Source organism: Calonectris borealis, chromosome 5 (genome assembly GCF_964195595.1).
Source record: "Calonectris borealis chromosome 5, bCalBor7.hap1.2, whole genome shotgun sequence".
Lineage (NCBI taxonomy): Eukaryota > Metazoa > Chordata > Aves > Procellariiformes > Procellariidae > Calonectris > Calonectris borealis.
This window is the reverse complement of record NC_134316.1, coordinates 47,894,490-47,906,817: the sequence shown is the minus strand read 5'-3', so window position 1 is coordinate 47,906,817 and position 12,328 is coordinate 47,894,490. Positions and strand designations below refer to the sequence as shown.

Genomic DNA, 12,328 nt, shown 5'->3' with positions numbered 1-12,328 from the left:
GCCTTCAAACTTCTTGCTCACAGTTACAAAGCAGAAGAGTTTCTAACCAAAAGTTCCGGTTAGCATGAAAACAATCAAATATCTGTTGTCATCATGTTGCAAACAGAATACATAGTGAAAAATGCCTTTCCGTTCTCTAGCAGTTAAATTGGTTTTCTCTGATGTTGGAGATTGAAGTTGTGTACTTTGTTTGCATGGTGTGATGCAATGGAAGGGAGCAGGCTTAGAGAATGGGTTGAGATGGGAAGGGAGGGAGAGAGAGAGAAAGACCTCACCTGTAACGTCTTTGAAACTGCATCTTTGGGCTAGAACAAGTAGTATATTGGAGCTGGTAACATTCATGGTGTTTCTTACTGTTAACCTTGCCAATACTGTTCTTTTGGTAGATCACTTTTCAGGTCAAACGTTTAAAGAAACCAAAAGCTGAAAGCTTGGATCTCCAGGAGCCAGTTGGGAGAAACGGAGAGGAAGGGACTAATGGAGAAAATGAAAACTTTTACCAAACCGCCCTGGAGATCAGTGGACCAAAGATACCTTCTCCTGGACCAATAGGTAACCTGCTGCTTCTAGAGAAAGCAAGTTGTTGGCAGCTTTTCTATTACCCTCATTTATTTCCTTTGCAGCTTTTATATATTACACTGGTTCGTTACCATAAATAGGCGTCACAAAGACTGCGTTGTGAAATATGCCTTCTAGATGAGTACGTGGAAAAATTAGAAATCTCTTCCATCTGCACCTTCTTCATGAGGTGCAGCATGACTTTATCTGCTGAATGAAAACTGTCTAGTTAATTCCCAGAACTTCTGGAGATAAGGTGGTAAGAGCGCAGAATGAAAGAGGTAGATATTGGGAGTAGAAGTAGTGAAAGACAGAGGGGGTTTTAATGATCTTTTTCTTAAACTAACGTCTCTGCCCATTCAGTTTTAATCAGACGGGGACAAATGCAGGACGAGAGCTTGAACTGATTACTGACTAAACATGAGACTCACAACTTAAAAGGCAGAAAACTTGGTCTAATCAAAATAACATTAAAAAAAAAAATTAAGGGTTCTGTTGTAATTGGTTTGGTGATATTATAAGAGAAAACTTAGAGACTGTCTTCCAGAAGACTGGAGTTACAGAAGAGTAGAGTTTTGCACCAACATAGATGAGGCGGTTTGGAGAGAGGGGTGGAGATTTTGCTAGTTGAGTAACAGGAATTGGAGAGCGGTCTGTTATTATGGTGCAAGCTAGTTCCACTGGTGTGTTCAGGTGGACAGAAATCATCAGCACATGATCGCTTGATTGTGTAGAGCTGCTGTAACCTAGTGATGCCAAAGAAGAGAACCAAAGTAATTGGCCCCCATACTTTTTGTCTTACCTTGATTTCAATGGTGGTAAAATCTTTATGTCGTAGGGCTGATGTGTAAGCAAAGATGGCAGGGGGGTTCTCCAATACCTTTTAGTCCTTGACAATTTGATGACCTAGAAGGTGATTTCACATTTTCAAGGCTTTTACATTAAATCTTTAACAAGCTCCTTTTTTAGCAACTGACAAATGTAAGTCACTGAATTAAATATTTAAATAGAGGGGAGGGATTACATGAAAACAGACTATCATTTGTGAGCACACAAACTGTCCTTTCCTTGATGTATCTTCTCTCCTCCGAGCTGCTTTTTTGGCTTTATCACATAGCGTCCCTCGATTGTAAAGTGGTTGTGTTCCTAACGCTCCGGTGGGGCAGGGTCTGCTGACATCCTCTTTACAAGAACTAAATCATCAAAGGTTTAAGTAACATATTGGAGGTCACCTGGGGAGTTCCTGGTAGATCAGGGAAATGACGCTAGCTGTCCTGTGTTTGCCTCTCAGGCTACTGAACTGTCTGTGTAGTGCTTCCATACCGCTCGCTACCTTTTGCTGTTCATGCAAATCAGAACTCACAATCAGATAGTTCACAGTGGCGGTGATGAGAACTGATCATTCCGCTCTGAAGTTTCCCAGAGCTTCTCACAGTTAATTTTCCTTTAATCAGAATACTTTACGAAAGATACAGTGTTACAGACTTCATCGTAACATCGTATTTTGCAAAATTATGGTGAAGCGTTTTACTATACCTTGGATGGAAAATAGGATTTGCATCCAAATGGGCAAAATCTCAGGTAACTAGAAATAAATACTGAAATACTGCCTGCGTAGCTGGTGCGATAGACTGGCACATTGTTAAGCTTGGCTTCCCACTGTGCAATGAATTTTTCTTATGTTTCAAACAGTTCAGATGATTCTGATATGAGAGGAAAATGTTTCCTAACAGTTAACACAAGCTGGGTTCCTAGGGCTTGGTACGGTATCCACCAAATGTAAGGGAAAGATTTCAGTAGGCTTCGGTTCAGATATGAAGATCAAGTTCTTGTTTCTCCCAGTGATCTATTCGTTAACATAAAGCAAGTTATTTAACCTTTCCCTGCCTCGGTTAACTTCTCTGCAAAATGGGAGGGCTGATGTGTAATTGCTTAATAGTTTCAGAAATGTTGCTTTCTTGAGTGTAAGAATGCAGTAAAAGCCACTGTCTGTCTTAAACAATATTCATTGAAAAGAAACGGCAGTATTTGTCACCTGGGTTTGTCAGAAGATGGAGCAATCAACTTTTATTAGTTTTTACTGTAGCTGTAGAACATAAATGATGACTCACTTATGAACTTTATTTAAGGACATTTAAGTAGAGACATTGCCTGTAAACAAGAGTGGTGATTGTTCTTAATGTGTAGCTATTGAAAAAGTGTACTGAAACAGGTTTTAAAACTCCACCTCCTAATCTGTCTTGCTTAAGATCCAGTTCTGTCTTTGGATCCCACAAGTTCCATCCAGTCCACTTTATGTTCTTAAAGAAATCTAGCTGCAGGACCATGATTTTTATAATGTAGGGAATGTATCCCCTGGTATAAAGTATTTTGTATATCATTGTACTGAAGTAGAATGTCTTTCTGCTTCCAGACAGTTTTGTGTTGTGGTTTTTTTTTTTCCTTTCTCAAGGAAAAAGGCGTGACTATCGTAGCCTTGGCTGGCCAAGTCCTGATGAATGCCTGAAACTCCGTAGGGTAGAGCTTACAACTGTAGCCAGCACATGGCTTGCTGTTTCTGCTAAAAACATTGAGTAAGTATCCTGTATATGAACCTTAAATAAGTTACTCGCACAAAGTAAGACAGTTACATGGCCTTCAGTGTGCATAAACTGAAGATTTTAGTATTCTTTAAAGTACGAAAGAGCTGCTAGGATTTCAAAGAAGTTGGAAAACATTGTGTGGTATTTCATCAATAGACTTGCAAAGAAAAGTGCAAGTGCAGACGGAAGATCCAGTTTCTCTTGCTTCTTGAGCTGCTCAAATGAGGTTCTGCCAGGTTCTAGGCAGCTTACACTCACTAGAGAACTTTGTAACGACTCTTCCGTTTTCTTCTCCTGACCGATTCAACTTGTTTTATGACCTTTGTAGCATTACAGAACACATTGATTTTGCCACGCAGCTGCAAGAACCAGCCATGGAGCCCCTCTGTAACCCAAATCTACCAGCCAGTATGCATACTTTGGACCACCTGCAAGGTGTCTCTAGTCGGGCCAGCTTGCATTACACTGGAGAAAGTCAACTGAAAGAGGTATGCCAGAGCTGAAGGCTGTCATGCAAAAATGGCCGTACCATGGCAGAGTCAAGGCGCATTTAGCTCAGTGCCCTGTCTCCAGAAGTGACCTTCAGTGAGTGAATGCCTGGATAAAACTGTAAGAACAATGCAAGCTGAAAGCGATATTTTACCAGAATGTTTTCCCAGCCATCTACAATCTGGCCTGAGGGAAATCCTAAAACACCAGTAGTGTCTTTGTATTTACAGCTCTTGATGGATGAATTAGTGAAAGAAAAGTCCAACTGAGCATACATAAACTTCTACCATTCATAGTATTCAGTGACATGGAGTTATAACACTGTGTGATGATACAGGTGGTATTAACTCAAGATAGACAGTTATGTTTAGGTTGGAACAGGTTACAGCGTTTGTAAAAGGCTGGGGAGAAAAGCAAATGAGGGACATCTCCTACCAGGTTCCAGCATCTAAGCACTTGTTCTTCCTCTTCCACAGGTGCTACAGAATCTTGGCAAAGACCAGTACTCACCACAGTCATTAGAACAAGTTGGTACTCGAATAGCCAAAGCTTTGGAAAAGGTATGTGTAAATGAGAAAAATTAGAAGTCTGGGCTTACCGCTCATGACTGACCTAGTGGTCCATTCAGTCTCGAACCGTTTGTCTGAAATCCCAGTCAAGGAACGTATTAGTACTTGGACTACGGATTTATGTCTATTCAGCATCTATAGTGCCCTCACAGGTATTTTGTTGAGCTGTATCCTGTACGTACACTGTCAAGTCTCTTGCATATCTCTCTACAAAAACCTAAGTTTGTCAAATTTCCCAGTGTTTCCAGCCCTGCAGTGAGCAGTGTTGCTGGTTGTTGATATATATTAAACGATTTCAACAGTTCCCAGCCCTTCTCTTTCTTTTTGTGCTACGTTGACTTGGAGCGTATGGAAAGTTGAGTTAAGCCGTGGCTCAACTCTCCGGTCGCGCACAGCTGACAGGCAGGGGCTTTTACTGCGTTTGGCTGAAGTCAGCTGCGTTCGGGCAGAGGTGTGGCACCCTGCGCAAGGCTGCGCTTCCTCTGCTCCCCAGAGAAAGCCAAGCTTCCTAGCTAGATTAAGGCTGCTAAGGACCTCAGCTGAGGCCCTGAGGAGGAGATGATTAGGGACATAATTTTCCCAGGAGCTACAAGGTAGATAAGGATGCAGGGATTGTTATTATATGTTTACAGCTAGTGGGGAGGATATCCCAAACTACCATAGAAAAGAGGGCTCAGCCAAAACAGTTTGGTGCCCCTAGCCTATTCTACCAAAAGCCATCTGAGGAACTTACTATGCTTTGAAACTAAAGCCAATACAGCTTTGTCATTCCCAGAAAGAAAAGATGTTACTCTTATGCTCATGTTACAGGACTTAGTATACCACTAACTTTTTCTCTTACCTGCTACAGTTCCCCCTGCAGACAGCAAGCTTTATCCGAACAAACTGAAAATTTAGTGCTGAGACCAGAAACAGAATTCTCAGTAAGGCTAGCCCTGGTGGAAATAAAATGCAGTTCTTCTGTCTACCAGTCTCATTCAGTATTCACAAGAGCTAATCAGGCAAATCAAGATGGCTACTTATCCAATTGCGTATGTGAGCATAAACATTCATTTACTGTATCTGAGTCCACAGAATTCAAGCACGTAGTATTTTCCTTTCTAACACGTGACGTGGGAGCCAGCCAGCTAGAGGCACCAAACTTAATCAGCTAGGCTTGTCAGGCTTCTGCTCGGAGCTGCGTACCAGCGCATCCTTTCTCCTTCCAGTGACTACAGAGAGCCGACGAGTCCCATCAGCTAACTTAGCTACGTTTTTTGCTGTGTGTTGGGTGACGTGTATACACATCTAGGTGCTTAGCATCAGACAGCTGGTTAGAAGCTGTTGTGGCTGCTGAAACTGCGGTTGCTGTTGAAAGCTATTTAGCCGCTGTTTCTTTCTTAAGAAAATGGTGTTGCATTTAGAATTTGTGTTTCATTTGGCAATCTCATTTACCTGGCTATGCATATATGTTATTAGATGAGAAACTTTTTGCTGCTGTGAAATAGTTTAATGCTATTTTTAAGTGTAACACCCTCTAACTCAATATATCAAACAATTGGAAGAGCGAAAGACAGGAAGACTGTTCACCACGGGTGTTTACATGACTGGTTTTTGTGTTCTTCTTTTGCCAGAATCAGACTTCATGGGTCCTCTCTAGCATGGCAGCTCTTTACTGGCGGGTGAAAGGCCAAGGAAAGAAGGCAATCGACTGCTTACGGCAAGCATTGCACTACGCACCCCATCACATGAAGGTGCGTACACGTGCCCGCTACTCTGATGAAATAATGTTTTGCTTGTCACAATAGAGCTTTCACAGACTATCGTTAAGGCCAACACTGTGTGTATCAAGTGTCTATAATGTATTAGATATTAGCTAGTTGTGGTGAAACCTCACCACCTGTTTAGTGTGGGCTGCGTCTTTTAAAAAAAAAAAAAAAATAAAGACAACTGCAAAAGAGGTTCAGTGGAATTTCGTGCAGTTCAGTGGGTTTGACACCTCTCTGGGCAATGTGGGCTTGAACTTCCCCGTTATGTAGGACTTTGAATCGTCATCAGCCTTTGTCTGGGCAAGTCTTCTGACCTAAGGTGTGGGGAGTATATTTTCTGGTTGTGCTTTTAAAGAGGGGAGGAGGTGATATCTAAATGAAGAACTTAAATGCTTAAATCTTAAGTGTTTGGGCTGTGAATCTCAGCTGGACACTAGTGCCTGACTTTGTGCAGCAGTTCTGTGCTTTACTCCAAAAAAAGGCAGTACTTTGGCCATAATCTTCTGTTTAGTGTTTCAGTTGACTGAAATGTTTTGCACCCTTCACCTTGCCACATGGTATGCTGGGCATTGTAACGTCTGTTCTCAGACACCAAGATCCCCTTGCAAACTGATAAATGCCGCATAGGCTCCTCGCTCAACGTTGCAGATCTCACTCTGGGACCCGAGCAACAAATTGTGCTGCACTGCAAAATGTACGCTCCTTTTTGAATCTCGGTCTTAAATCCTTCTCCGAAAATTGAGAGGCAAAGTAGTTTACACTCTCAGCATATTATTAGGAGGATTTAGCTGGTAACAGTAGAAACGCCTCAACTCAGAAATGCACATCCTGTGTATCTGTGTCCCCTATAATTCAGTCTCTTTGCACTTGTCCTTTTAAAACAAGGTCGGAACCAAGATCTAACGCAAGAAGCTCTTGCTTATTTTCCTGTCTTTCTGTGTAACTGGGAATGGTTCCTCAGAAATGGCGCCCTTAACTCTGTGACTTGTAAGGGTCAGAGTATGGATTGGAAACTAAATTTGGCAAGATGATGGTGTAGTAGTGCTGTTGTCTAGAAATGTGATATAATGTTGCTTGGGACTGGCTGACTCTCCAAATCTGTGCCTTGTTTTTAGCCTCCCTGCTGAAGCTGCCTCCAGAGAAAACTGTGGGTCTTGTTTGTAAAGATACAGCTGCAACTTGAACTCAGTGAGCGTTAGCACTGAATGAACAGCTATTTAATATTTTGTTTTATCCTCCTCTTTGGTTTTATGCACTCCCACTACTTTCTCTTGCCTTTTCTCCTGTAAATAAAAGGTAATTAATTTTCCTGTGGGCTTCTTTTGTGATTCTGACTTCCATAATATCTGCTTAGCAAACACGAATGACTTCTCCACCAAAGGTACTCCTTGCTTTGTAGAGGTCAAGGAGGCAGGGATCAAATACATCCAAGATTTTTTATTGTCCTGTTGAGGGCACCTAAGACTTGCTGCTAAGCAGTATTTTGTGCTTTGAAGGTGTGAAGCCCAGCTCCCAGAGAGTCTGTTATGGCTGTCAGGGCTCCACAGTTTGGTCAGTCAGACAAGGTCACGGTCTGGAAATCCAGGAAATAAAAAACATACCATCAGTGACTAGCTGAGAAAATCGTATTTATAGCTGTTATCCAGCATCATATAGGGATTCTGTGGCAGAGGCAGGAGAAAAAACAGTGCATCACTTGCACTAGTGGTTAGACCCTTTTTTCACTTCCCTGCTGTCCCCTTTTATTCATATTCCTTCCCTTTTTATGCAAGAGCTGAAGGAGGGTGCTCAAACAAACAGTTTTTGTTGTCTCTGAGAATGCGTCTCATCTTTGGGGAGAAAACTAGTATAAGAGCATCGGAAAAATAAAGGTACATGCTAGGACACTTAAGTGAGTTAATTTTGTAGTGGATTGCCTATGCAACAGTGGTGTTTGTTACTATTGTGAGCAGATGTGTGTAGGTGAGGCTTTTTTGTTTATAACTCGGGTCCAAATGCCGTTTTATAGTAAAATAGGTCTGACTCATCACTTCCAAAGTCACCAGATAGTGGAGTGGGCAGTAACCAAGTGAGAGCGGCCCCTGTTTGTCTGGCTGGTCCTGAGACAGCTTCAGTGGAAAGAACCTCACTGTTTGTCGCTTGCTCTTCTCTTTCAGGATGTACCACTAATAAGCCTAGCAAACATCTTCCACAACGCCAAACTCTGGAACGATGCCATCATTGTGGCTACCATGGCAGTGGAAATAGCACCACACTTTGTGGTTAATCATTTCACGCTGGCAAATGTCTACGTAGCGATGGTGAGTGTGCTGTCACCCAGTTGTGTCTTGTCGTTGGTACAGTCTGTGTGCGTGTGTATATATATAAAAATCTTATTCTGACAAATAATTTTGGAGGAGCAGCATTCAAGAAATTTGGGGTAGGGTCAACAAGAAAGAATCTTTTTTGATGCCAAAACTCTTATTACTCATTTTACTCTTATTACTCCTTTAGTACTTGAAGGCCAACATTTTTATAAGCTGGCTTCAGAATGCTGTCTGCAGAGCTTTGTTAAGAGAGTAGCAAACAATTGATAATTTTGGTTGGCTGCCCGTCTAAACACAGGATGCATTTATAATACTGGAAAATTGATGATAAATTGGGTCTCTATCCTGAAGAGCTGAGCTTAGCGTAATAAGTAAAACCCAGTTCACAGTTGCAATGAACAAACACAAGGGAAGTTTAATTTCAGTATCTGGATTATCAACTCCCAAAATAATTCACAGATTGAACTCAAATTTCTTCATACTGTCTATATATTCTAATCTGCAATTTAGCTTTCAGTGCTTACTCTGAACACAAAATGTTCATTCCTTTTATCTTACTAATGGTTCCTGTGCGTTTCATCCTTATCTTTAAAAGGGCCAGTATATTTGAAGGGTAAAAGAAGGCACCATTAAACTGAGATGTAATTGATAAATATGTCTGTCTCAGAAGTATTTTCAATTACACATGTTCTCATGTATCCCTGCCAGTTTTCAGCACTTGTCATAGATTTGTCCTTCATGTTTTGCTCCTGTGGTTGAGGGGATCACGGAGATAACGGGGCAGGTTGAGGAGGTGGTCATGTGTTATGGCTATCAGGGTTGAGAAGAGTTGAAATGCACAGTACTGTCAGACACACAGTGGAAACAAACTGAAGAAAGGCATGACTTTGTTCTATTAAGGTATTACTTCTGGCAGTTGTTTGAAAGAAATGAAGAAGTTTGATGTCTGAGTTGCCAATGTCTTTTTAAAGTTAGCACAGTGCCTAAGGATAACTTCATTCTCCCTGGATCTGAGAGAGATCTCAATGAAGCCCCATGTTCATTATATGAAAAGACTGTAGCAACAGGACAAAATTTATCTTCTAGATCAAATTATACTAACATAAAGACAAGTTAGTTTATTTGTGGCGTATTTAACCTGCTGTACTTGAGAGCTGACTCCGACCAACAGGTGGTAGAAGATGTCATGCTAATTAATAGCATAGCATTATAGAGGCCACGGTTCCTTTATTTGCAAAACTTTTCAGTAGGTTGCCTTGCCAAGGGAAAACAGTTGGCCATGTTAAGGACTGAGAACTTTGGATGGAATCTATTGATGTGGGAACCTAAAGGAACATCAAAACAATATCAGATCACAGCAAATGTAAATTATTACGCCTAAAAATGGAAAAATCCGGTTCTTGTTTTCATTGCTGTTTGTCAGTGCTCCCACAAACTAATACGGGATTTTCTATGTAATTCCTGTTGAAACTGTATTAAAATACACTTCTTTTAAAAATCAAGACTTTACAACTCACATTGGTCTAGTTAGTGTTTATAATGTGGCTAGAAATGGTATCTCTACTGGACAAATAAAGTTACTGAAGAAAGGAACTTAAGGAACAAAAACAGTGTTGAAAGTGACTGAAAAACCCAGAATGTTTTGGGGTTTTCCCCTCTTGTTTTTCTTCTCATACACTATTGGATGTTGGCGTGCTTTCCTAGTTAATAAAAAAAGCAGAGTGGCATAGGTAATTAGATTTCAGCTGTATAAAAATAGGTGTTATTTCAGCATGAATGCTTGTTACTACCATTCTGGAGTCCAGCTTATCAACTGAAATTGTCTAGCTACTGTGTGCTCTTGAAGTTTTGTTTGGTGGTTGTTTTTTTTTTTTACTTTGAGTAATCTTTTAAACATAATTTCAAGTTGTTTCTAAAAATGTTGGCTTTTCAGCAAAGTTGACCTTTTTGCATTGTCCAAGATTTTAAAGCTTTGATCTATGTAAATTCTGACTGAAATCTGTTTTCAGAAGTTACTTTTACAGCAAGAATGCTAAAATCTACTATTAAAAGGAAGAGGCGAGAACATTGGTCAATAATGCTCCGCAGTGATTTGACTCCCTTCCATGGACTATGCAGAATTGGGTCATTAGCCCAAGAAAATATCAGTTATTTGGGGGAGGGAGAAAAAAAAAACCCTAAACCACAAGGATTGGTTTGGTTACTTTTGTGCATACCATACTACTCAACTCCTTAGGACAGGAAAGGCATAGAAAACGTGTTTACTGTTTTTTAGAATCTGACTCTCTGCAATCTTCTTTCTTTCTTTTCAGGAAGAGTTTGAAAAGGCAATGAAATGGTATGAGTCAACACTAAAACTTCAGCCGGAGTTCGCCCCAGCAAAGAATCGAATCCGCACCATTCAGTGTCATTTACTTACGAAAAAAGAGCGACGGTCTCCTTAGAGATCAGCATCTTTCTCTTTTTTTTAAAAATGTCATTATTCTCTATTCTGCTTTTAAGTGTGCTAAGATAAATTGATGAATCAAAATTTTTAAAAAGACTTTTAAAAAGAGATGGGATTTGGATCAAGGGTTCTTTTTTTTTTTTTTTTCCAAATATAGGACCATCTTTGGAAAATATATTTCACAGACCATAATTTTAAAACATCCATGTAAATATTAAACCAACAAACTTCCATGAGTCCATGACCACCTGTACCAGGACCCAGGCACTGTTAGTTTTTCCTTAACGCTCAGATTGGCATCAGCATCCAAAAGAACTTGCTTCCTGTCTTACGATCTAAGTCAACGGAAATGCAAAGCACACCCCCGTACCAAATCAGCAATTCGTCCATGTGAAACTCATGCTTTGTCCAGTCTTGTTCGCTCCATACCACATTACCTGCTTTTTTGGAAGGAGAGGGACAGGATTTTAAATGCTTATAAAGAACATGAGGAGCATCAAGCATGTGTGGAATTGTTTATTTCTGTTGGGGGATGAGGAGGAAATGAGGAGGAGGGAACCGCAGGACACTAAAGTTAAAGTGGTTTTTAATCTTACTCGCAGAAAAAAAAAATCGCTCAAAATCCCAATAAGGTGTTTTATATTTGTCTATATGTTCATCGCCCTCTGCCTCCCTGAATGGTTGATTTACTAATTCTTTGTTCACTGTATTTTTAGCCATGTCAGAATAAGGTGCAAGTTTATGCTCGCTCTGAGCCATACTTCCAGCTGCCGAGGAGGAGGAGGGAGGCAGTGTCAAGGTATCACCCGCAAATAAGTCAGGTGGCAGATTTCCAAATCAGTTCTCTCTTTGGTTGGTGGAGGACATGATTCTCCAGACATCATTGTTGAATCAACAAGGGCACATATTTGAAACAAAATAAATTGTTTATGAACAAAACACAGCTTCTCCTCTACTCTTTGTGTCACGCGCCGTTTGCAAGAGGCTTGGGGAGCTACAGCCCTTCCTCAGGAGCAGACAGAGCTGGGGGGCAGGAAAGCCTTTAACGCTCCTGATTAGACAATGACTTTCTGCGCACCCGTGGAAGATTCCCTGCTCCTCTCTGCCTGACTCCTTGTCCGTGGCAGAAGGGAATAAGGGAAAGTTAACTAAATCACCTGTCTGTCACGTCACCTACCCTCTAGCTTTTAGTGTTAAACGTAATGCTTAGTGATTCTTTTTAAAGAACTAACGACGTTTATGAATTTACTCTTTTTTTTTTTTTTTCAGTCTTTCAGTGGTGCAAATAAAGAGGAAGTATGGCAGTGATGGAAACTATGACATCAACGTAATTTTTTTAATACTCTAATTTTTTACTTCATTAAAGGGTCCCTGAATATTTTTACATATAATTGAAGATGAGCAGTTCCAATGCAAATTTTACCTTTGTTTTACTGCAAGTAATTTTTGTTCATCTAGAAAGTCTGACAGAGGTATGAGCAAGTACTACTGTTGGGTAGATTTTTATTAAAGAATGGGTGAATGTGTTAAATTTTTGTCAACAGAGCCTTCCCTCCCCACGGCTACTTGAAGGCTGGATGTGGTTGACTGGAGATGGGCGTAGCTGTATCTATATAAGCTCCAAGAGGAA

General features: G+C 40.6%; 1 protein-coding gene across 1 annotated transcript in view; it reads left to right on the top strand.

The window, feature by feature from the left end:
- TTC17 (tetratricopeptide repeat domain 17) overlaps positions 1-11,637 on the top strand; it is a 64,282-nt gene extending 52,645 nt beyond the window's left edge. The window contains exons 19-25 of the mRNA XM_075152359.1: positions 387-552; positions 3,011-3,131; positions 3,469-3,628; positions 4,106-4,189; positions 5,812-5,931; positions 8,103-8,246; positions 10,565-11,637. Of these exons, the coding sequence (XP_075008460.1) occupies positions 387-552; positions 3,011-3,131; positions 3,469-3,628; positions 4,106-4,189; positions 5,812-5,931; positions 8,103-8,246; positions 10,565-10,696 (927 nt within the window). The 3' untranslated portion in view covers positions 10,697-11,637. The remainder of the gene's footprint in view (positions 1-386; positions 553-3,010; positions 3,132-3,468; positions 3,629-4,105; positions 4,190-5,811; positions 5,932-8,102; positions 8,247-10,564) is intronic.
- The last annotated feature ends 691 nt before the right edge of the window (positions 11,638-12,328 follow it).